Source organism: Microtus pennsylvanicus, chromosome 10 (assembly GCF_037038515.1).
Source record: "Microtus pennsylvanicus isolate mMicPen1 chromosome 10, mMicPen1.hap1, whole genome shotgun sequence".
In the NCBI taxonomy this organism is placed as follows: Eukaryota; Metazoa; Chordata; class Mammalia; order Rodentia; family Cricetidae; genus Microtus; species Microtus pennsylvanicus.
In genome coordinates this window covers 106,993,490-107,019,673 of record NC_134588.1, presented here as the reverse complement: position 1 = coordinate 107,019,673, position 26,184 = coordinate 106,993,490, and the positions used below count along the sequence as shown (strand labels likewise).

The following is a 26,184-nucleotide window of genomic DNA, read 5'->3' as shown; positions in this document are numbered from 1 at the left end:
TAAAGCCAAGTAACTGAACCGATTGCAGACATGAGTCCCCAATGAGTGAATGAAAGACTGAAGGACCAGAAAAGGTAGGATGGAGGTCAGGGTCACAGGAGAAACTCGAGAGGGTAGTGGTCTCAGTCTGTCTGATTCCTGGGCAGTTTGTTCTCAATAGCTTGGGTCTACCCTTGAAGTGTGAGCATGCATAAGGGATTGTGTGAATTAAATGGAAGAAACACATAAGCTTGTTTCAACGGATAACTGCCAGGACGGCACACAACTTCACAGAGTCCATTCTAGAGGTTTTTCTTACAGAAAACACCTGGTTTTTCTTATATAAAAGAGCCTCTTGTGCATCATCAGGATTTATGCTTTGTTTTGAGTCGACCCCACGTGAACTGAGGAGTAGAGAGAAGAGCTACCTAGGCACCGAGAGAGTGCCATACTCTCCTTCCTTGTTTGCAGCTCAGAATTGAGTGTGTGGCATCATGCAAGTAAATAAAAAGTCAGGTTTTGGGCGATGACTTCTGTGTCAGCAGTTGGAACTTCCCTTCTCCCTATGTGGAGGTTTAGAAGAGAGCTGAGCTTAGAAATAAAGACCTTCAACATCCTGATAATGTCATTTGGTACCCTGGAATGAATCACGCCTAAAGTCAGCACACAGAGCTTCACTTTTCGGAGCTGGCAAAATGTCCACTTGTTAAGTGGGTTTGCTTGAGTGGCTGAACAAACACTAGTTTTAGAAATGACTGGTGTTATTTATCTACATATGGGGGTATGTTCTATGTGAGACCACATATGTTACACGTGGGCACCATAGCAGACATTATTCCCTCCTCCTGTGTGATTTGTCTTCATGCAAGACAGCGTTAGGAACTCATGGAGGAGAGATTTAACAGCATGGATAGATGGTCTCCCATGTGTATGAAGAGTTTTACTCTGGATATTTCTCCACACAGGAGTTGTTCTTCTTGCTTCATAGTAAAGCTGAAGTTCAAAGCACGAAGTGAAGGAGCTACTCAGAATAGAGCCGGGGCTAGCCCAAGCTCCATTGCCAGATACTAAGTTCTTGCATCACAGAAAGCCCACAGTTAGAGGAATTCAAGTCCACCAGTGATGGCCTCTCCCTTTGATGATGAAATGCCACCACAAAGACAGACGGATGGCAGAAAATCTGCAACAGCCCCTTTAGAAATACTACTTCAGTTGCTAACTAGAGTTGTATGCATTTTAGCTGCTCCTCGGTTGAAAGACATGCTGACTGGATGGAGTTCAAACAGAAGAGAAGAAGCAGAACTCAGTGTTGTGTCCAGAGATTCCTCCGCTTTTCCTTCTCTTTGGACCGACCTTTACATCAGACATAAACGTTAGAGGGTTTGCAATTATATTCAAGGGAATTTGTTATAAAATTATATGACTAGTGCCAGTGGAGGCTGGTGAAGGTGTTTACTGCCAAGCCTGATGACCAGAGTTGATTGCCAGGACCCGTGGTTGAGGGAGAGAGCCAACTCCTAAGGGGTATCCTCTGGTTTCCACATACATCTTAAGCCATGGGTATGCCCACATACATGCACACACATAAACACAAACAATAGAAGCTGCAAATGGCATCACTGAAACACAAGTGTTTATTTATTTTTTTTTAAACACAAGTGTTTATTAAGCCTACTCTTTTCTGTGGGCCCACGGCGAGCAACAGAATCAGAGCCCCCTTAATGCCCGCCATTGTCTGCTCATTTCACAGATAGTGTACTAACCACAGAGAGGTGGAGGAATCTCAGAAAGGGTAAGGCTAACATTACACCTTGAACATCTGGATTGAGTAAGGTAGACTGAAGCAATTGAGTCAAACACCCCTGTCTTATAAGGAGGATGATGACTTAGGTAGCTCAAATTCCTGAGAATGCTTCAGTAATACAAACCCCCAAGCTGGGGGCTATATCTCCATCTTTTCATTTGGGCATTATCACAAGTCACACGCACTGGCCAGAGCACCTAGTTGTAAGAAGCCCAGAGACTCCAGGCTGACCATTCGGGTTCTCACAGTTACCAGCCTATTAACCACAGCCAGAGTTGAGGTGTTTGTCCTCCAGGTGCCTCGGTTTTCCCACCTGAAGTGGCAGTTGTGAGGGGCTAACTGCCAAGTTTAGCTAGAGACAAATCAAAAGAAGATACCATCTAAATGTATCATCTTTAGTAAGTTTGGGATCCTGTATTCTTTGAACAATTAAGAGGGCTGTTTAAATAGCCCACAATAGAGCCTAAGCTTCCACCAGGCATGGGTGATTTACATGTACCCAGTGACCTTTCCTATCAATGACTCAGTAGAACTCAATAAAATCTACACATTTCAGTAGGATTTGCTGTCATTTGCGGTGAGCCCCTATTGGTAGTCCTTAAACTGAGATATAGATGTGAAATATTAGCAACTGGCAGTGAAAAGGGCACACCAATTGAAAACTACTCGTGAATTGGCCAGGATGAGAAGAGGGAACTAAAGAGACGTCTCAAAGGAACCATTCTGACTGTAACTTAATCCTGGAGTCAGAGAGAAGAGGCAGAAAAGAAAACATCATTCAAGTAACCAATATTGAATGAGAAGAGTAAGAAATAGCATCGCCGAGCAGAGAAAGGCAAGTGCAGGGAGACAAAGCAGGCATGTAACAGCTCAGAATAGCAAAGATGACTGGGCCGAATAATTCCATGAATTTCCCTACAGGGAATCATGTTCTCTTTGAAAGGAAAGGGGCATCGTATAACCAAACTCATTATAATCACACTTCCAACTCGCATTACTTTCAAGAGTAATATGCATCAAAAAAAGGACTGAAAAAAAAACCCACTGATGGTTCATAAAAATATGATTTGGCAAAGAAAACCCATGTCGATGTCAGTTACATCTGTGATACGCTCTAGAACGAACAGCTGGCTTTTGGTCTTTAATCTCCAGATATACTGTGAGGAAAAGGCATTTTTGTTCATTATGTCTTGAGAGAGAAAGCGCTACTCTAAAGCACCCAGCTAATGATGCTGTAACGGTATCTCTTATTTTCTAAGGAGTTTCCAAATAGCTTGACGTGGGATACCACTCTAAAGGTTCATCCATGGTGATCAGCTGACTTAGGAGGAGTTCTAGCATAGACAGACTTCAGGTAACATCAACAATGACCACCACCAACATCTCAGAAAAGCTTAGTCGGGTATGGTGACTCACATGTTTGACCCCAGCACTAAGGAAGTAAAAGCAGTCAGATCTCTGAGTTTGAGGCCGGCCTGATCTGGTCTACAAAGTCAGTTTCTAGCTAGCCAGGGTTACACAGAAAGATACTTTCTCAAGAACAAAAATAAAAAAACAAGCAATAAAAAAATCTTGAAGGAGTTTGAAAGGTTCACACCACAATGAAATGCTGTCTAAGTAGACAGGGAGTGAGACAATACTGTTTACTGTGCCATAAACATTGTGTAATGTATATATTAGTTGGGTGATCACAGCATGTATAGTTGGTTTATTTATGCTTTCTGGTACTAAGGATTGATCCTAGGGTTTCTAGCCTGCTGTTCATGGCTGCATAACTCAGCTGTATCCCCAGATATCTGTCTTTATATATGGTAACAGGATCTCAGGTTTTTCTATGTTCAGACACAAAAACATGGACAGCAGAGAGAACAAGGGCTCGCTAGAGCCACTGAGACAAAACATAGTGAATTAGTGATCATTTAGGTAGTGGACCTTGGAATACCTGGGAGAAGTGCTGTATTCCTTAGACATTAGCATCTAGACAGGTCTTGACTATGGTTCTTTGAGCTTAATTCTACAGTCACCAGCAGGCTTAAAAGAAAGGGGAAAATGAATGGTTGATGCTATGTTATTATTTTTTTTAAAGCTTACTAAGTAAGCTTTCCTCAGCTTTGGAAAACTGGGAATGAAGTCAATCTTCATGTTTATTTTCACACTAATTTCACACATTTATTATCAACACTCACTGATAAATGGTTGCACAGCACATGGAGAAATACAACCATGGGACTACACATGACTGCAAGATGGTGGGCTGCTGGCGGCTCTGAGGATGTAGTCACCGTCCAGGATTTCTTTGACTCCATGTCAATAAAACAGGTAGCCTGTTGGTCTGTCTCACTAGATACCTACTGGCGGTAGATGGGGAGGATTTGCTCAGGGACCCAAGCTTCCGAGTCTGCACTTTGCTTATTCTTCTGCTCTTACTGTGTTTAAATTCTCAGTAAGATTTTTCACTTTGTAATAGGACTTGTAGACTATGTAAACTACCGTGCCTTAGATGTAGATGCTCTTGGCTCTTGACAGTGGGGCTTTTATCTACAATCAAGACAGGTATAAGCTTTTATGCGTTATGGTGTTCAGTTCAATATTTACTTATTCAAGAAACATTGTGGGGGGCCGTGCATGCAGCTCTTGAGTATTTGCTTGGCATGGTGGGGCACATTTATCATCCCAGCACTGGGGAGGTGGGGCAGGACAATCACAAGTCCAAGCTCTTTCCTTGGTTATGTGGCAATTTTAAATGCAGCTTAGGCTACACACATGAAAAAAGATGAATGACTATGAATACAAGACAAACAGGTAACAGAAAACCATCTTCTCTGCCCTTAAAAAAATTCCCTACTAATAAGAAAAATGTTATATATTTGACCCCCACCGTGTATGTATGTGTGTTGCATCAGTACATAGGTGAGGTCAAAGAACAATCTCAGGTATCACTCCACCTTTCACCCTGTTTGAGGCAGGCTCTCTTGATGTTCTCTCTTGATGTTCTAGCTGGCCTGGAGTTTCCCAGGATTCGCATGTCTCCATCTCCCATAGTGCTCTAGGAGTCCTGGGATTACAGATACATGCTACCATGTGCAGGTTTACGTGGGCTCTGGGGATTCAAACTCAGGTCCTTATGCTTGTAAGGCAAGCACTTTACCCACTGAGCCATCTCCCAGCTCAATAAAATGTTATAGCTATCACGATAATAAAGATAACTTGTCACCACACAGTGGAGTCATCTGAAGGGAAACCCTTCACAAGGATTTTTTCCACATTTTGTCATCCTGATGTTCAAAATACGTTTTCTCATTTTCAAAAGTAATGTGGATAATACTGGCATCAGCATAATGTTACTATTCTACTTTCTGTTGTAAACAGAATTGTTAGGGTTTGTGTTACCTAGCAGAAAGGGCTTTCAATAACCTTGAAGCGGAAGAGAGAAGGCAAATCGACGCCTGAATGTGCCTTCTGACTGCAAGGCAATGATGAACAGCCCACAAGTAATTCATTTGGCAACAGTTTACCCCGAGTTAAGAGACACACAGGCTTCACCAGACCTGCTGCTGAAGAGGAGGTGATTCATTCATTCACTGTGCTCAGTGGAGTCAGTCACTGAGATAGCCCTTCCACCTTCCTCTCTATCCCCAAGACACTACCATTCTGCCATCCAAATGTTGTGTGTAGGATGGAATAGTAGACGAACTTAGCCATAAGTGATCAGGGGAGGACTCTATTGACAAGCTACCATGTGCTGTTTGCATTAGTGAATATGAGCCGAAGGGAGCTGCTCTCTCCTGGGTCTCACGGGGCCTGGTGTGGGGAGATAGCAGACAATGCTCCAGTTTACTTAAGGCATTGATAACACCTCTAAATAATTAACTGAGGACTTCCTGTCTTCAATTACTTAATGATTTTTTAAAAAAACATCTTTAGAGGATTATAAGCAATTTATGGGTTTCGAGTGATGAGGGCCGTTGCCACTATTCCCACAAAGCATTTATGGGATCATGTTTCCGAGGCTTTGAGGTAATTAAAAGTAAGCATGGAGACTGCATGGCTGCGGCAAGGTGCTGTTGGTCCCTCTTGCCATGCCCGGACTGAGCTCCTCCAGCCTCCGGAAAGCCTAGTGCTGCAGCTTCATTAGGGCTCTGATGCTTAGGGAATACTAGGGTTTGGAAATGAAGAGAAATCTAAATATTTATTTCAGGCATCTCAAGAAGCCTTTAAACAAACATCTGAGATAGTCTAGGAAGAAAATTCTGTTATTTTCCTTCATGAAGAAAAACAGAGAAACATTTCTTCATTCAGAGAAACGCCCATCACATCATAAATGTTTCTGTCCTGTCTTTGGTTGGTCAGCTGACAACCTGTGTTCCCTGGCAGAGAATGTACACCGCATTGTGGTGATCCTGACTTAGAAATGTTTGTGCCTAGCCCCACATTCCTGGCCCTTATAAACTGCATTTAGAAAGCTTTGAACCCCATCTCCTCAGGGCTCTATTGCCCAAAGGAAAGATTCTCTAACCGCATTTATGACAGATGGATGGGCCAAAGGACTCTGGAGACTCTCACAGCAAACCCCAACTGGTCAAAAGTGACTCTCCATTAGATACAACTCCATTAGATACATCCACAACACAAGCCCTACACCCAGTGCTAGGGAACACTGTGAAAAAGAACTGGAAGATTCTAAGAGCCATGTGACCAGAATGTCTGCTGTAAGAGAGTGTCTTCCACATATGACAGAGACTCCACGCCTATAAAGTCTAAACAATACTGTCACTAAAAGCAAGACAGGTACAATGACAACAGCCGTTGGCTACTCACAGACTTACCAGTGTTGATGTGGGAAATCCTACAACCCCCACCCCAAGGTGAAGAGCTGCAGGCAACTAATGTCTGCTGAGAGACAGAGAATCAGTCGGCCCTAGGGAATCAGTCCCCCTCCACACACACACAGGTTTTATAGTCCACAGTGGTCAGCCCCAAACACATACATATCTGAGCAACAGTAAAAGAATTTAAAAAGTTGTATTAATGTCTACATATGTATAGATATGTAACCATAATAATTAAAGAGAAATATAGGAGGGTTTGGGGGATGTGGGAGGAGTTGGAGGGGCAGGGAGTAAGGTATAAATGATGTAAACATAGCACTCATCTAGAAAATTCTCAAAAAGTAATCAATATGATATAAAAGAATTTTCACTTTATGATTTTTTTTTGTGAAAGTTTAACTTATATATAAAAACTTTAAAATGTTGATGCTAATGCAAGGACTTCTGGCACCAATGTGTGCACATAAATTCCTTGTTGACATGGCAATATTGATGAAGAATGACAATGAAAGGAAGGATCATGGAGCAGAGGGATTTAAAGAAAGGACTTTGCAATTATTTTATAATTAATGAGGCCGTCCATCCTGTGGGTTTGTACATTATAATTGAATTTGTTTTGCCGACATCTCAGAGCTGGTCTCTGATGCAAACCAGTACAGTGGCCAACATTTCAAAGCCAAAGACGGCAGATATGACTGGACCACATTCTTCAGAGTGTCTCTCAGTTTGCGGTGAAGCCAGTACGAACTGGTGCATGATTTTAGGTGGCTTTAGCTGACTTTTAGAATTTTAATTCACATTCAATTACCATGTGCACTCAAGTCCTCTGTATCGCCAGCCCAGCACCCTTCACTGGCCTAACGACTGTCTTTTTACTGGTCAACCTCCTTTATTGCCACAAGCATTTTAGAGGTCACTATGCTAATTAATTGAGAGATTTTTTTTTTGTCTGGGAAGAATGTGTGTGAGGTGTCTGCCAGTGCCTGTACTTGTGGAGGTCAGAGGTCAACATCAAGTGTCTTCCTTGATTGTTCTTCACTTTAGTTTTTTGAGACAGGGTCTCTCACTGAACCTGGTGCTGACTGATTTGGCTACAATGGCTGGCCAGTGAGCTCCAGGAATCCTCCTGCCTCCACTGCTGCCCCCCCACCCAGTGATAGGATTACATATGTGTGCCACCACAGACACTGGCTGTTTCTAATGTTCACATTAGAACATTCGCACAACAGGCATACATTTTACCCTCTGAGCCATCTCCCCAGCCCTCACAATCTCTTTTGCAAAATTTTTATATATTATTAAGACCATAACCACTGAGTAGCAGTATGTACATGAACACATACACACACATACACACACACACACACAGAGAGAGAGAGAGAGACAGAGAGACAGAGAGACAGAGAGAGAGAGAGAGACAGAGACAGAGACAGAGAGAGAAAGAGAAAGAGAGTTAGTTTCTGGTTCTCTTACAGATGGAGCTAGTAAATACTGTGGACACCTTGTGTGGGTGAGTTTTCTTCCTCTTTTAAGCATGAAGGCTACAGACTTTCCTTATTTCCAAGCATGTGGTGAGAGGCAATGAGTCAGAACGTAACTCTTCTTTTTAGGACAGGAAAGTCATGAAGAAAGGCCAGGTTCTGCCACATAAAGCCAACCACCAATCAATTACTTGTGCTTGTGTTACTTTGAGTGAAACAAGATATAAGAAACCAGTATGATCCTTTGAACGAAAGAAAGCATTCCCAATCCATGTTATCACCAAGTTAGTTCATGATCTCCAGATGTGGAGTAAGATGTGCGGGTGTACAAGCATGTACTAAGTGTCTTCCTAGGACTCATGGGGCTGTTGGAGAAACACCAGCCATCCTGTCAATCAGGGCGTGCTTAGGAGGCAGAAAGCCATGGAACTTAATAACAAAATACCACAGAGTTGCTTTTTCAACTGTGTAGCATAAATTTTGACTTCTGAAAAACCAGGGATATCTTTCTAGACATTCTGTACTTTCCTGTAAATTGTTATCTGTGTGACTAATCCTCTTTGAATGCACAGAGCCCAGCAGCAGGAGGTCATCACTTTGGGAAGTCTTAGAAAGAAATGGAGAAATAGTGGCCCTTTGGCAAACCATCTTCTCAGAACCTCAACGTCCAGGTGTGTTTGAAGCAACTCACTGAACCCCAATAATGAATGAAATGACTTTGTCTGCAGAAGTACTTTTTCCAATAAAACAGACCCAAGGGTCACCTCTGCCCTCTTGGGTTTGAGATGGGGGTTGAGTAGGTACATGCTGGTGTTCAGATAGTGTTTGATATCTCTTAGCTATCTGCCCCAAATTCGCTTAGCTCCCGCTGGCCTGCTCAGGATGAGTGGAAGCGCCAGCAATGCAGGGCTGAACAGGTTGGTCAGGTCCCTGTCTGCAGTCTGCATTTGCTAGTGATGGAGGTAGAAGGGAAAAAAAAGACAAAACCAAAGATTAAACTACTGGGTGCTGTGAAGCCCATGATTAAACAACGTGGTTAGAAGACTAAGGCAGAAATGCATTTTCTCTTCAAAAGAAATAGCCAAGCTGCACGTGGTAAGTGTTCTATGGTCACCAGGAGGGCTGACCCACCACTCTGCTGCAATTGGAAAAATGATGGCAATGCTATAGATAACCAAAATAATATGATCACTCATCATTAACAGAAATAATCACGAAAAGGAGTTCCAAGCAGCCAACAGTCAACAAGCGAGAACTCCCTGTTCACCTTGGTGCTCTCTGGCAGCCCCGACATGATTTTTTTTCCACCTCTCAATCCTTACTTGACTGTCCGAGCCCCATTACCTGTGAATCTATCCCTGGAGAATGAAAACACATCTTACTGTTTGTTTGGAAAAAAAAAGTTAATACCGACACAAGCCCTCCCTCCACACACTGCGTATCAAAGCCAAATATAAATTATTTCTGAAGTTCTCTGCTGCCGTGGCTTATTGCTGCCAGTGTGGGCTCTTCGATTAGCATGGTTTAAGTAGGACCTGACCATATGTCAAGAGAACGTGTCCTTTCGAAGTGACCTCATATATCAAACACACACCCCTGGGGGGCTCCCCCCACAACCCCACGGCAATGACAGCCTCCTCCAGTAGATTTCCCGTTTTGTCACCTGTGACCGTATGCTGCCTGCTGTCAACAGTGTCAGCGGAGATGAGCCCTCGCCCATCCAGCCAGCGCTGGTTCTCCTTAACGACATCTTTCGTTTTCTCAGGGACACTCCAGCTGAGGCACAGTGTCTCTGGGCCCTGGGCTGTGATGTTTGGTGGTGAGACACTCTCAGGGATTCCTCGGGTGGTACCTGCGAGCCTGGAAATTAAACAGCAATTTATTGTCATTGTCCACTAGGAATCTAGATCAATGAAAACGTCGCTTCTATTTTAGAGCCCTGCCGTCTGGCGTGGCATATCATTAGCAGAGGCTGGGGGAAGGAGCACCCCCCCTCCATTCTTTCCCTCTCATCCTATTTAAACAATGAAATCTGACCTTGAATACATTACATAAGTCTCCAACTACTATTTATCACAACAGGTCCGACAACAATTTTGAAGGCAGAGTGCGGCCCTCCGTTTAAACAAGTCCAACCCGCCTGGCAGACTGTCTGCCTGGAGAACTCTCTTCCATATGGCCCATCAGTGTCTTTGCATTTTAACAGCCTGATTTTGAAAAGAGAAGCATCAGTAAATATGGAGCAAAATGGAGGTCTGCACTTGCCTGCATAGAACATGCTTTAGGCAGCATAATGGGCTGACTTCCCGGTCCCCTTCCCAAGACAACTGCATACCGCGTACTTCCCGGTCCCCTTCCCAAGACAACTGCATACTGCGTACTTCCCGGTCCCCTTCCCAAGACAACTGTATACCGCGTACTTCCCGGTCCCCTTCCCAAGACAACTGTATACCGCGTACTTCCCGGTCCCTTTCCCAAGACAACTGTATACCGCGTACACGGATACTCCGGCAAAAGAAGCAAGTGAGAAGAAAAATCAGCCAGCTACTGAGTCAGGGATGTCACAGTAGGGTTCTGGATGAAAACGCACTGTTGGGAAGATGTTTTTTTCCTACAGGATAAACCTGATTGCATGTTTTAACCAATTGTTCTGGCATCTGGTCGGCCCAGGTCCTGTTACACACAAAATAGAGAATTGTTCCAGAATTGTTCAGACTGTAACTTTTGATTAGGCCAATCAGCTGCCATCTGCGGCATGGCGGCAGGCTCAGTTATCAGTGGGGCTCTGTGTGCTGTGTGGTTTCTGTGACGGTGTGCAGAGCCCACTCTTGGGAAGTTTAAACCGGATGAATAGCGATAGAGCCATTCTGTCTGCTGGGGTGTCTCCCAGGCTGCTTCCGCGAAGTTGGCTCCTGAGAACTGACACTTGATTAATTTCCCCCTTCATTCTTTGTTTCTTCTCCGTCTCCTCTGGGGGGTTTTCTTTCTTCCCCATCAGTCATCACCAGGGGTGCTCTGTTTCTTTTCTCTCTGGGTCCTTGATGATCCCACCTTAACCCCTTGCTTTAGTTTCTCAGATTTTTCAAGCAAGCCCATCTCCTGGTCCGGCATCCAATTAGATGTTTTGTTTTCATTTAAAATGGCGAATGATACCTGCTGCCACCATCCTGCTCTTGAAACAGTTTGGAGCAACTTGGAGATAATCCTATCATTTTAGCATTTTTGTTTCTGCTTGCACCATAGCAACACCAGCTACCTACAGCTGGAGCCACATACCTAAAAACACAAGCAACGCCTTACTTCCCTCTTTTCTGGGTGTCCAGTCTTTTGACATTGGAACGTGACACTGTCATCTACAAAGTTTATGCTTAAGAACCACAGAATCAAGTTGAAAAAATAACATGCCAGAAAGCTCATAACGCTTTAAGTAACTTCTAATTTAGTGTTGGGGCACAGCCATAGCAATTCCAGGGGTGGCTATGGACAGGGGCCGCAGGCTGTATCCAGCTGCATATTCTATATAGCTTGACACCAAATATTCTAGATTCTATCACCTGCATTCTGTCGTAACTGTCTTTTTATTTATTTATTTTTTATTAAGGATAGTATTTTATAGCTCAGGCTGACCTCAAACTTACTGTATTATTTATTATCCCTTACCAAGACATCCGCTCGAGTATTGAGATCTCTCATTTGCATGGCAGGCTCACTGATTTCTGGTTTTTAAGTGTGGGCAAATTTTGATGGCATGATATTTAGGTGCAAGTTATCACCTAAATGATGATAATTCTGGACATTTTACAGCTTTGTAGGCCATCCCTGACCTGTTCCATTTTTCTGCCACGGTAGCAGAGTACCTATGACCAAGAAACATCCCAAGAGAAGAGTTGTCTATTTTTGCTTCAATGTTCTGGAATCTGAGAAGTGTAAGATTGGATGGCTGCCCAGGGAGTGGGGCATGATGTTGGAAACCAGGAAGGTACCCGGGCTTGTGTAAAAGCAACAGAACGTGAGAGGCGGCCTCAGGATAACCTGTATCACGGGGACTCCTCTGGTCCTGGGAATGTGGTAATACACTCCTTTGCCTGAGAAAGGAGGGCATTTGTTCCTGTGTCAGTGTGGATACCCTGTGGCTCAGCACCAAAGGTGCCACTACCATTCAATGCCAGCTTTTGGTTTCTTTCAAAATCAGAATGTTTTTTTCTTTCCCTCAATTTTCTTCCAGTGATAGATGAACTCCAATGTGCTTAGAATTTAAAGACCCAGTCCTAACATTAGCATTTATTGAGCACTGACTATTTTCTTGCATTGATACCAACCCACATGGTGAGACTGATTGGGGGAAATGTCATGGCAAACCACAATGGCTGTCCAGAAATAATGAATGAGAGGGGGTAGAAAAGAGTCACTGGTACTGGCTGAGAGTTCGCTGTTCCTGACAAAACACTGATGTGTGGTTAAATCTCTGCGCCAGGAATCTCCTGTTCAGCATCAACAGCCAATGAAGGAGACTCACACTCTCCTCAATGCCACTCGGAGGGAGACACGGTTTACTGGCCTTGGAAAAGTCACACCCAGGATGACACACAGCCCTCACGCTGGGCCCTTCTTCCCACAGTTAGGTGAGTTCCTCTCACCTTGCTGCACAGGGGCAGCTGTGCAAGCCTTCAGCTGGTACGAATATTCCTGGAGTGGCTGGATCCCCCTGTGTCGGTGAAACTCGGCGCTGGTCCCCGAAATCGCCCCCGTCCATCTTGAGGAAGAATCTACGTAGTGAATAACGGCCTGGAAGGTAGAAAGACGCAGGCTGTGTGGCATGCCATACTAACCATTTTCAAACAACATGTGTGTCCTTGATCTTTTCAATTACATTTGTTTATCTATGCTCGTACACGTGTGTGGAGGTCAGAGGACAGCTTTGTGGAGACAGTTCTCTCCTTCCACCGCACAAGTCCCAGGGGCCGAACTCAGGAGGTCAGGATTGGTGGAGCAGGCTTTCTAACTGCCCAGCTATCTCACCAGCCCTGCCATAACATGTTTTAAAGAAATGAGGTATAACAGCATCTTAAAACACAACACTTTTCTATGCTCAAGCAAGTGGTTCTCAATTTTACTACCTGGGGAAGATGAATTCAGGACTGAGTTGTATGTTTATCTCTGCTCATGATTAAAAAGAATTACTTTTAGCAATAGAACGATTTTTGTCTTCAGTTATATTCTGCTTATTTAAAAGTAGTTCTGGTATATATGAGGATTTGGGAATTTTGAGTGGGAATTTTGGGTTTCCTTTTATCAGGAAATATTTCCACTGAATAGATACATGACAATATATAACTCACTCATTTCCATATTTTAGGAATTTACAAAGTTAGGTAATTCTATTTTTGAAGTAGTTTAATACCATTTGACTGTTTGGGCTTGTCCAGTTTAAGAAAATTGCGTCTTCAGGTTGCCCATCCTGGCCCATGGAGGGGCCCTGACTCCTTGAGGTGCATCTTCTCTTGAGCTGGCTCTAATAGGCTGGCTGAATCCTCACCCATAGCTGTTCCATGCAGAAGTCTTGTATCCATACACAGTACTGGGCTCAAGGTCTACGTCTGCAAAGACAAAAGGCATACTCTGGGGGTTTACTCTTTTTTTTTTCAGAGACAGGGTTTCTCTGTATATCATCTCTGGCTGTCCTGGAACTCATTCTGTAGACCAGGCTGGCCTCAAGTTCACAGAGATCCACCTGCCTCTGCCTCCCGAGTGCTGGGATTAAAGGTGTGTGCCCCCACTGCACCACACTAAAAAAATTAAAGTAAAAATCGTTTTTAAATTTAATTTTTATTTTTAATTGCTCTCTCTCTCTTTCTCTCTCGTTGTGTGCATGCGTGCTGGTGCCTGCAGAGGTCAGATGATGGCACCGGACGCCAAGGATCTGAAGTTGTAGGCAGTTGTGAGCCTCCCTCACGGGTATTAGGAATCACATTCTGGTTCTCTACAGTACTGACTCTTAACCTAGGAGCCACGCCTCCAACCCCTGAAACTCAAGATCTCTAAACATTTAAAACAAATGCTTCATGCTCTTACCCCTTTGTAAATAAACAGAAATCTAATCTCTCCATTTTATAAATCCCGAGATGTGGAGATGGAGTCTCACAGCCAGGACCTCTTCATTTCTGAAGAGGGCAATGTTTATAAAGAAACTACTGAGGGGCCAGAGTGAAGGCTCAGGGGGTAAAGTGCTTGCTGCTGAATCATAGCTTCTGGCGCCATACCCAGAATGGGTGGGAAAGGCTGGGTAGGCTCAGCAGAGTTGTAACCCCAGCACTGCAGGTGGGGTGGAGACAGGCCCATTCCAGAGTGCTCAGCCAGTGAGAGCTCTGACCTCAGAAAGTAAGATGGATAATAGGCAAACAACGTGGGCCTCTGGCTTACAGATGTACACACATGCGTGCACACACACATGCATGCACATGCATGCATGCACAGGTATATGCATACAAAAGAAATGATTGAAAAGAAGACTAATGTAAGGTTGAATTGAGTGTCTCCAAAGTTCGTGCGCCCCTTTACTTCTAGATGAGGCAGGTATGTCAAGGCTACTTTGTAGTATTATCACTATAAATCTTATCAGTTATTACAACCAAAGGCTACCAGGAAAGGGATGGAACTCCTGGCAAGTTCTCCAATCCTAAATGAGTCTTAAAATGCAGACAGGGAACAGCAAGGGCACTCATCAGAGTGTGTTTAACCGTTTTCACAAACCAGTGAAGGCGACGGGTGAAACAGGAGACTCACAGCAAGTTCAAGGCCAGTCTCGGCAATTTAGTGAGATGCTAACAAACACATGAGAAGTGGGCTGGGGACGTAGCTCAGTGGGAGAGTGCTTGCCAAGGCTGGGTAAGCTGCTGGGTTCTACCCCAGCGCTGCCACAGATAAGAAAGTTTGTTTCTCATGCTCAATTTATAGCATTTTCCAGCAGACAAAGCAACTGGGTTTTAAAAGCCCCTCTAATGTAACATCAGTAGCGCATCTATTCATTTTGGAAGAAGGCTCCTGCAAGGATGTTCTAAGAGCCCTTCAAAATGTTGACTTGATTGCAGGTGGCAGATAAAAGCTGGCAACTCTATGGAATAAAAACCTAACCGTTTAAGAGTAAGGGTCCACTACTGTGATATTTCCAGCAGGAAGCCGGAAGGCAGGGCAAACCGCGGTCTATCTTGAAGCCTTTCCTAGTGTTATTTATTAAATAATTTTTGTTTATGAGCAGTGTAATAAATCTCAACAAACAGAAGCAAAGACGTAACATTTTTAAGACCATTTCAGCCCTAGTGGGACAAATAGAACGAGTGTCCAAAGCAAGTGCCGTGCAGTAGAGGGTGTGGTCTTTGTAAGCCAGATGCTGTAGGCATAGAAGGGGCTCGTGGCTGACCTGGAAGGCCTACACCAAATACTATGATCCTTTGAGCAGGATGATGAAGGGCTACCAAAGGGGAGCCAACAGTTGAAGGAGGGGCCAAGTACATGGAAGGAAGCTCCTTGCCCATATGGGAGCTTTCAGATCTCATCTCTCAGCAGACGTCAGGTGTGGATTGGTCTGCTTCCCACAGCAAGCCCCTTTCCAGAGGTGACCCCCGTTCCGTCACATCCTATGGCCACACTAGATGACGGCCTTGGGAGTAAGCAGGGAGAGCTGAGCTACCTAGCACAGCACTGGAGTACATTCTGGTCAGCACACTTGATTTCTGCTCCTCCTTCCCTCTGGGAGCTTTCTTGTCTCACCTGGAACACTCCATCGCTGGAATTTGGAGTGATCACTGCCTGTGGTTAGTGAGGCACAGTGATGGTTTGTGCTGTATTCAGCATTGCTTTGTTTATTTTTCTAGAGTGCATATGAATTATGTAACTTAAATGAACCCTCTCTGGCTCTACCTGTAGCAATACACCTTCGTACTCAGGAACAATCACATTCTGTAAGAACTTTAGAAACATTAGAACAGTAAAACATTGCAAGAAAGAGCAGAGGTGATTGGAAATAACCTTCGACTCTACAGAGCTTCTTATCCAGCTCAGTCAGTGCTAAGTACCCCTACTTTAGACTAACCCAGAAGTGCAAAAGGATGCTTAGATGTTACTATGTCAGTGGCTGTGACGGTTGTTCTGAGGATGACTGGCCATCCTGGGGACAGTCCCACCCTGCAGTGGTCCCCTTCTTCAGAGCAATGCTCTCAGGCCTCACCAGCCATTACTAGAAGTTAAGTTACAATGTTGAGAATAAAAATTAATAGCCATTTAATGGAATATACCAGAAAGGCACACGTAGTTTATTTACTTCTTGTTCTTTATTCTCTTTCAACTTAATTTAAAATAATACACATCCCTTCTGAGGGATAGATTAAACAATTTAAATAACTGTCTTTGAATGCATTCAGATTATGCCTTTGATTACTATGCATCAAGTTGGCTTAAGAGTAGGCCAAGATTGATGGACATGAGGGAGATTGTCAGAGAGAAATGGAGTCTGCATTAAAAGTAGCCTCCCACTCGGCCCACTCAGCCACGGGCAGCGGGTTCAGCATACATCACCTACCTATGACAGAGAGTGGTTACATGTCCTGAAAGAACCGTTTTCTCTGCTGAAGAACACAATCCATCCGTTGCTACCCTCCCCGTGGGGTTGAAAATCCTCTTGCCACAGGGTAGAAATAGGTGGTGGCAGTGAAGTCACACTGCCCACAGTGTGCTGTGGCCTCCATGGATGCTGGGCAGACAGCTACCCATAACTCTGAGTTCCTTTTGGGGAAAGGGACAAGAAAGTTTGTGAACTTCCCTTAGTCACATAGAATGCATTTTTGTATCATTTGAATGAAATGCTTTACTCTTGTGATAAATGAACATCTTCAAACACATAAAAGAAAATGGCTTGCATACCAGAAAGGGCAGAGATGCTGAAAGGCTTGGATTGCATTTCAGGTTTGTGCCTTCCTAGCTCTGGGAACTTTCAAAGCCGCATCTGTACGAGCCCATGAAATGGAAACTAAATTCACCAGGATGGTCTGGTCTGTGAATCAAATGACCTCACACTCAGAGGATACGTGACAAATAAGAACTGTAGCTTTTGTGTGAACTTTGACATTTTCTTGTTATTTTGGAGAAAATATAGGATGGGGTTTCTGAGAATCCGAACTTCTATGCTGTAAGAAAAGTTGGCACTGGGGCCAGTAAGAAGGCTCAGTGCATAAGGGCCCCTAATGCCAAGCTGAGACCTGAGTCCAATGCCTGGGTCCTCTGTAGCGGAAGGAGAGAACCATCTCCACAAAGATGGCCTCTGTCTTCTACACATCCCTTAGATTCTCCACGGCTCAAAGGTAGCCCTGACCCCAAGACACAAATAAACAAATAAATGTAATAAAAATTTAAGGAGGACAAGTGAGACCCACAACACGGAAGTTTAGAGAACCCAAGTGCTGCACATGTCCCTGTGACTGTTTTCACATCCAAGTCTTCTCTCTGAGGGACCTCCGCATGCTTCACCCCTGCTGGGAGTGCTCCACGCTGAGGAGATTAACCGCTCAGTCATTTTAAATTTGGGGCACTATAGAGAAGGTAATAATCACAGAAGACACCAAACCACATTACATTCCTATACATAAGTAATAAATGGGGTTTAAATGGTTTTAATATTAAAATTTGATCATTTTTCTTCTCTCTTTCCTGAAAGGTTAAATTTTCTCCAAGTTTATCAAAATACCATTTCTTCAGAAAAACATGGTGAGAATTCCATTTAAGAAAGACAAAGTGAATGCATATTTATCTGCTCACTGGAAACTTATCCAAACGACAGTAAGACAACGGATGACTTGTAAGAACTCAACATATAAAGTCTAAGGAAGCCTGCAGGGAAGTAACACACAGGGCATTTCAAGTACTCACACATGCCAATTATATCTCAGTCAGACTGAAAATCACATTCTATGGAGCCATCACTTGCACAAACATTTGCTTTTATTTTAACACAGTCTATTTAAGCAGTAAAGTTCTAAAGTGCATGGTTGATTTAGTGGTTTAAGCAGGATGGATAAACAGCAACAAAGCAACAACAGAGTGAGGGAGAGGGAGAGGGAGGAAAAGAGGAGGAGGGAGGGAGGGAGGGAGGGAGAGAGAGAGAGAGAGAGAGAGAGAGAGAGAGAGAGAGAGAGAGAAAGAGAAAGAGAAAAAGAGAGAGAAAGAGAGAAAACTGAAGATCTCTGGCATGGCATGGAAAAACAAAAAGGAAACTGCTGTGAAAGAATGGTTTTACCCTGTAAAGATTTTTTTCTTGTGCTTGTTTAATAAAATGCTGATTGGACAGTAGCCAGGCAGGAAGTATTGGCAGGGCGACCAGGCAGGAAGTAGTGGTGGGGGCAATGAGAACAGAAGAATTCTGGGAAGAGGAAAGAGTGAGTCTGCAGTTGTTACCCAGATGTAGAGGATGCAGATGAGAATGTCTCGCTGATGAAAGGTACCAAGCCATGTGACTAACAGAATTATGGGTTAAGATGTAAGAATTAATAAGAAGCCTGAGCTAATAGGCCAACCCGTTTATGATTAATGTAGGCCTCTGTGTATTTCTTTGGGACTATACAACTGTGGGACCTGGTGGGACAGAAACCTCTGTCAACAGGAAACTGTGTCCCTGGATGGCTCCATAGCCCTAAGGGGGGCTGTCAGCAGCAAGTGTATTGCTATTGGCTGCAGTTAGCCATGCCTGCCTGAATGAGACAAGCTAGAAAAGAGTTAGTGCAGATGAGAGGGGCAGAGAGCACGTGCTGGAAGGACAAAGCCGGGACCCAGGTTTGAAATGGTGACAGGAAAAGTCAATCTGCATGGCATGCACTGCCAGTGCCCCTGTGGGTCCCTACACAGCCAGCAGCCAGGCAAACCCCACTGCCAACCTGGAGGAGAGAGAATACAGCAGTACTTGTTAGGAGTCCTGATCATGTGACTCCCTGACAGAGAGTCTCCCTGCCAGGTGGCAACCCTGCCACGCTTCCCACTGACAGACAGACCATGGTGGGCACGGCAAGTCCCCAGTCAGCCTCTGATGAAAGAGGCTCTTACAAATACTAGAGACTAGGAGGCTCAGGGCAAGCAACAATAAACCAAGAAGAGTCAAACCTGTGCTAAAGAAGCAAACAATGTCATTCAAAGATAAAGCAAATCCACAAAACCCAACCAAACCAATGCCCTCAGGAACAAAACCATCCCCACCCAACCCACAAAGTCTTTTAGACAAAATGGTCCCATTTCCTGTTTTAATTAATAGGAAAGTTGAAAGATAAGTGGAAGGCAGTACCTCAAGGAGGTGAAAAAAGATGAAGTAATCAGTGGACAAGAAACTGCTAGAAGGAAACATTAAAAGATGGATTTAAGAAGATCAGGACCGACCAAGAGGTGAGAACTAAGGCAAGCGCAGCAGGAAAAAAAACATCAAGTGAGTCATAAAACTGCACCCCTAGAAAGGGAGGTGGTGAACTCCAGGCTAAATGACACCCCACATATCATTTTAAGTTTGGGGATGCAGCTCACTGATCAAGCGAGTGCAAGGCTGTGAACCTCACCCCCAATGCTACAAAGACAGACAGACTGACTGTGGATTATTGTTAGTCCACGCAGGGGCTCCTTCTCATGAAGTAAGATGATGCGGACATGTCTTAAGTGAGGACATAGATGAATGCTGGTACTCAGCTCGCTTTCTCTGCCTACCCATAGCACAGCATTGCTTACCAAGGGGTTAGCGCTCCACACTGCCTGCCGCTGGGTTAGTGCTCCACACTGCCTGCATCCTGGGTTAGCGCTCCACACTGCCTGCCCCCTGGGTTAGTGCTCCACACTGCCTGCATCCTGGGTTAGCGCTCCACACTGCCTGCCCCCTGGGTTAGCGCTCCACACTGCCTGCCCCCTGGGTTAGCGCTCCACACTGCCTGCCGCTGGGTTAGTGCTCCACACTGCCTGCATCCTGGGTTAGTGCTCCACACTGCCTGCATCCTGGGTTAGCGCTCCACACTGCCTGCCCCCTGGGTTAGCGCTCCACACTGCCTGCATCCTGGGTTAGCGCTCCACACTGCCTGCCGCTGGGTTAGTGCTCCACACTGCCTGCATCCTGGGTTAGCGCTCCACACTGCCTGCTCCATGGGGTTAGTGCTCCACACTGCCTGCCCCCTGGATTAGTGCTCCACACTGCCTGCCGCTGGGTTAGCGCTCCACACTGCCTGCCCCCTGGGTTAGCGCTCCACACTGCCTGCCCCCTGGGTTAGCGCTCCACACTGCCTGCCGCTGGGTTAGTGCTCCACACTGCCTGCCCCCTGGGTTAGTGCTCCACACTGCCTGCCCCCTGGGTTAGCGCTCCTTGGGTTAGTGCTCTGCCTCAGTCCTTTCCTCCAGAAAACCCCTCATCAGCACACCCAGGGATGTGATTCCAGCTATTTCTAAATCACTGAGATTGACAATTGAATCACCACAGGCTGCAGCTGCAGCACCCAGGGCTGTGCTGCACAGGGGCCAGGGAGGACAGTGCTCGGTCTGGGAGCACTCACTTCCTGTCACCCACTCATCTGAAGTGCTGGGCAAAGCTTTCCCCAGAACAGCTAATCATTAGGAATTCCTTTAGAATTCATCGCTGCGGCATCAATCATGACAAACTCATCCGGTATTAATATGGATAGGACACAAGAATGAATAATGCACACGTGAGGTTTTATATTCCTATTTTAGAAAAATAGTTATGAACCATGTATTTCTCTTTTCTTCGTCAAGGCGGCACCTCCGAGAGGCTTTCTATCAATTACCTTCATCGCCATTGCAGCCGAAATCTCGTCAGGACAAACATATTTCAAAGGATTCTCTCCAACTCCATTACAGCATCGCCGGCTCTCTGGAATAAGTTCAGTGTCGCAGCACTTCGCTGGCACCGGGTCATTCTTTTTAACGTGTGCTTTAGACTCTCCGTGGGAAGCTGAGCAGCATATGGTATCTGACATCTTCACATAATCCTGCCCACAACACAGCACTCCTGCAACAATAAAATGTTATATATGAATATCAAATAAAAAAGGGAAGAAAACTGAGGTAGCTGTAAAGCTTGGTATAAAAGCGTCAGACTCGGGCCGTTTCGGCGAAGGAGCCCTAGCAAGGGTAGTGTCTCTCCACCAAGGTGATTTAGATGTGCGGTGAGGGTCCTTCTTAGCAAGAGCGCCAGGCACTCATTAGGAAAAGAACACACAAGAGGAACCATTCGGAAATCATTCAGCTAGGCCAGACTCTGCCCGCACTCCATTAAAAAAAAGAAAGAAAGAAAGGTTGGGTTTCTGTCAAAACCGCCTGCCCCTTTTGTGATGATAACAGCATGTTGCTCAAGTAGGTTAGCTAGATTAAAAGATCCTAGAGAGAAAGCTGGAGACATTCACAAGGGAGGCTGGGCCACCCAGGACTCTGGGATGAGAGCCAGGCAGAGTGGAAATATAGAGACATCCAGATGAGCCACCCTGGGTAAGAGCTCCGTAAACTGCCGCCTGTCTTTGTCTGGGGTGTGCATTTGCCTCTCCTGAAGTCTGAGACATCCGTAGACTCCCTTTCTCTCAGAATTAGATTGGGTATGTGCAACCAAGCCGGGGCTATTGCTCAGTTGGTAGAGCGCTTGCCTAAGTTTGGTCTCTAATCCATACTGTATAAGCCAGATGGCATCACACCTCGTGATACCAACATTAGGAAGGTGGAGACAGAAAATCAGAAGAACCAAGTTATTTTCAGTGACAGGTTGAGGGGAAGGCCATCTTGGGATCCTGTGGCACCTAAGAAGATGATAATGACAGCAAACACAGCTGGTCAAAAGTCTCCAACAGCCACACCTCTACAAACTTACATCACAAGGGGAGATGACGCTGTGACCACAACTGGCCAAGAGGCAGAGATACAGAGGCTATGGCACGCTCAAGCCTAAATGGAATGTGTACCACAAGCTCTTCTCACAAGGCTCAGGGTCCGTTGTGAAATGGTTAGAAAGTGTGCAGGAGGCTGTGGATGACTCCGAAGAAACATTGCCTTCTAGGTACAGCCGCACAGCCAATCACAGCATCATACACAGTCTCTGGTGCAAGCCAGGGTCATCCCAGATCCCAGCAGGGAGTGGGGAGCGGAGTAGGAAGTCTCTCCACTTCTGAAGAGCTCCAGGCAATCCGTAGCTGCTGCAGGAGGGAGAGTCACTCTTTCTAAAGTGAGGGCTCTGGTAAGATGATCATTTTCTAGGGCAAAGCCAGACATTTAGGAAGAACAAATTGGCCTTGATGGGATGGTTGAAAAAGACTTTAAAAAGAAAGGACACAAAATTGGGTGGGTAGGGGAGATCTGGAAGAAGTTGGGGAGGTGAGTGAACATGACCAGAACCCACTATAAAAAATTCTCAACAAGCTAAGTGAAGTACATCACAAACCTCACGTGCACACCCCTAACAAACCAGTGAAGCCTGTTTGCCACCCCAGAAGAACAAGCATGGCAGCCAGCCACTGTTTTCTGAGTCTCACGCAGCTCTGGGTCTATCAAATGACGTGGTTGTAAGGCTGGGAACACCAAAATAAGGGTGCGTCACCGACTCTCCATCCGAAGAGACATCTATGCCCGAAGGGCCAATGGGCTTTTCTCCCACTGACCAAATGTCTACCATGTATCGCCATAGAAGAAACCAACATCAATTTAGACATAAAAGAGCCAGTTAGATAAACAATGCTCTGAAGTTGGATTTTGCTAGAAATCAAGGTGTTTAGATGGCATGTCATCATGTTGTCTAAATAGAATTTGCATCTGGCCGCAAAGCCGCGCCACTTGATGAATGATTCATTTTAATTAGAGTTCTGTTTGTTTATTATTCGTCCCAACTAATAATGCAAAGAAATTCAAATTTCAAGTGTTCTGGAGTCCTGAATTGTTTAATCTGGTTTTGTATAAACGTCCATATTAGGAGCAGCATCCCTAATAACGGGCCAGAGTTCTTAAAGCTTTAAAAAAAGGTCACTCAGAAGATCTCAGTGTGGTGGATCTCTTAAAGGAAGACACTATTCAGTCAGGGCTCTGAAGAACCATCATACTAGTGTTCAACTTCAAAAAATTCTCACTATTTAAAAATTGTATACTTGACTACTCATAGATACTGATCGTTACATTTTGATGTATCATATGCTAACCTAAGTGTGAAAAGTCTTCCAAGTCACTGAAAGTAAACTACGATATTAACAATCTTTATTTTCATTCCCAGGACATGTGCTCTGTAATAAGATTCGCACTGCAAGGTTCTCACAGCAGACTGAGTCTTAATTCTATGGATAAAGACAGTTATATTCATGCAAAACACCAGTGTCTTCTTATAAATGTGTATTCTCATACACACAAAAATAAAAGTGACCGCCATGCGCTTAAGTTTGGTATTGTTTGGAAATTGTTTTTCTGCTGCCTTCAGATCATAAATTTAAACATACCCTTGGATTCTTGGCTGTCACTTTTCTCCTCTTGTAATTTTCTTAAAACTATTCATGTTTCCATTTTAGAGAGCAATCAAAACCTGGAAACTGGTCTTTTAGGGAGGAGAGTACAGTCTCCCCCTCCGCTCGCAAATTACTGCATGGCTTCACCATGCTCTAAATATGAAATCAAAATGCAGACATTGACCTAATTCGAAACCCTAATCAGTCATCTGATCGCTCTGAGGGACTTTTGACAGGTCAACTAAAATTTTGATAATGAACTGTTTTTATACGAGGGGAGGAAAAGAAAGGATGCTTTTTTTTTTGACAAAGAGCTTCATCTTGGCTTTTCTGAATTGAAAATTTTCAGGCGAGATTTCACTCACATAACAAGAAGTGCCTCCCTTTCTAGTTTCCTTGGCCAACCATTACTTCTTCAATTATTATCAACCTTGTTCCAGTGTGATAAATTGCTAATTACTTAATACTCTAATCAGCGTTCATTCTTTGCACAGATAAACCATGACAGTGCCATTAATTTAAATAGTAATTTCACTTAATGGCCAGAACGGCACAGCAGATTTTTATGCAGCATTTTCTGAAGTCTGCATCCATCACTGTGATATTCTGACATAAAGATGTCTGACGGGCTCTAACTCACTTAGGGAGAGCAGATGTTGCAGGAGAGGGGCTTGGTGGTACTACCCATGGTGCCTCACTTCAGCGTGAATGAGCAGCAAATCCAGAGACAGACTGGCTTCCGAAAGGCATGGCAACAACCTTTGACCCCTGCCTAATTTATCACACACAGCACTTGACTTTTGAACCTCGACGCACAGAAGTCTCAATTTTAAACAAGCCCAAAGAAAAACCAAACAGGTCATGTCTTATTGATGGCTTGGTCCGTTCTTCCAAGGCTCTTCATTGTATTTGTGTGAATATGGAGAATGTCTTTGAGCAAGACACAGGGAGGTGCGTGTGAGTAGATGTTTCCACTTCAGGTCCGCTTGCGTACACAGTCTTTCACATCGTGTATACATACAGCCGCTGGTAGATGGCAGCTCTTGTAGACAGTGGAGAAATAAATTACAAGAAGCTTGAAATCATACTATCAAGTATGGCACCAGCATTTCTTTAACATACAGGACTAGTGAGGAAATATTTGTCTGATTTGTAAGCAGTTTAAGTCTGTACAATGCGCCCTACACTCTCCAAAGAAGACTAACAGATAAAACCGGTAATGTAGAAAAAAATCAGTTCTGGGTAAGAAAACTCATACTGAACCCTGGGCTGGACTAGGGACCGTCATATTTTAGCACAAGGGGTTCTGTGCTTCAGGCATAGAAGAGAGAAGAAACGGATTACAATTAGCCCTCAGAACAAACTTAGAAAATTAGGGGCAGAACAGTTAAAAAAAAAAAAAAAAGATAAGAAAAAAGACATTCTTGCTTGTAATGACCAGTAGGTGGCGCTATGGCCACCATCACAAAACCGAGGAAGACAGCTTGTTCCTCAAACCACTGCCATATATTTTAAAACATTACATTTTCCAAAAGACCATCGGGGTTGTATGGAGACATTTTTGGAGCAATCGCTTCCAGTCAGCTCTTGCACCATGGAATCCTGTAGTTACCCCCCTCCACCTTTTTTAAGAAACTTGGAAATTCCATTCTAGGAAAAAAAATGTGTTTTTTTTTTTTTTTTGGAGGTCTTTATTGATTTTTCTCAAAGCAGAGTCTAGGGTCCATGTAAACCCAGAATTTTGCCATGAAACAAAGACCTTATAACCTTATAAACCTGATTTATTATGTGTGTGTGTGTGTGTATGTATATGGAAACATATTCTAAAGGCAGGGAATGATCTTGGTCATGGCTAACATCCTCTCTGAATGATAGACAATGTTTTAATTCTGTCTTTTAATATTAAGGAATGCATCAAGTCCGAGCCCAAATTAATGGCGTACATGATAAAACCATATATGCAAAACACTAAGGGAAAAATGTGTAATAAGGAGATTTAAAATATATTGGGAGAAAATGGTTAAGAATACATATCGGCGGGAATGACTTCCTTCCCAAGGTACCTGTATAACACTCCCACACAGCTCGTCCGCCCAGAGAGAGCACTAAAAAACATAAACGCTACCCCAGCACTTCTGCTCCTCCAGCATCTGTTAATTCACTCCATTTATAAAATACATATTGACAAAGACAACTGAACTGGGACCAGGGAGATTTGATTTGGTGTGAGAAAGTCAATTCAATGTGATTTTGTTAAGGGGCTCCTGCAGGCAAATAAAAGAGTTTAAGTAATAAAGTACATAAAGAGATGTTTTACGAGCCAGGCCGGTGTCGTGGCGGGCTCACAATGCCGGGCGCTGGGAGAGGCTGGGTTTTGGAACAGTGTTGTAAGATCCGAGCCTTGTCCGGCGGGTGTGAAGAGTGGCTAGGGTGTGGAGAAGCAGGTCTGTGAGCACTCGTAATCGCTGGGGAGACCAGAAGGAGAGACAGCTGAGGAGGAGCGAGAGCTCAGAACCTCGCTGTTTTTCGTGCGTCTGAAGGTCAAAGCAATAAAGAAATTTTTTTTTCTGCTTTGTTTTACAAGTACTGAGCCT

General features: G+C 44.3%; 1 protein-coding gene across 1 annotated transcript in view; it reads right to left on the bottom strand.

The window, feature by feature from the left end:
* Positions 1-26,184, bottom strand: part of Ush2a (usherin) — a 663,496-nt gene that overhangs the window by 140,571 nt on the left and 496,741 nt on the right. The window contains 10 exon segments of the mRNA XM_075987373.1: positions 9,757-9,953; positions 10,359-10,598; positions 12,691-12,799; positions 12,802-12,859; positions 13,495-13,550; positions 13,553-13,710; positions 16,669-16,762; positions 16,765-16,871; positions 19,236-19,240; positions 20,906-21,129. Coding sequence (XP_075843488.1) covers positions 9,757-9,953; positions 10,359-10,598; positions 12,691-12,799; positions 12,802-12,859; positions 13,495-13,550; positions 13,553-13,710; positions 16,669-16,762; positions 16,765-16,871; positions 19,236-19,240; positions 20,906-21,129 — 1,248 coding nt within the window.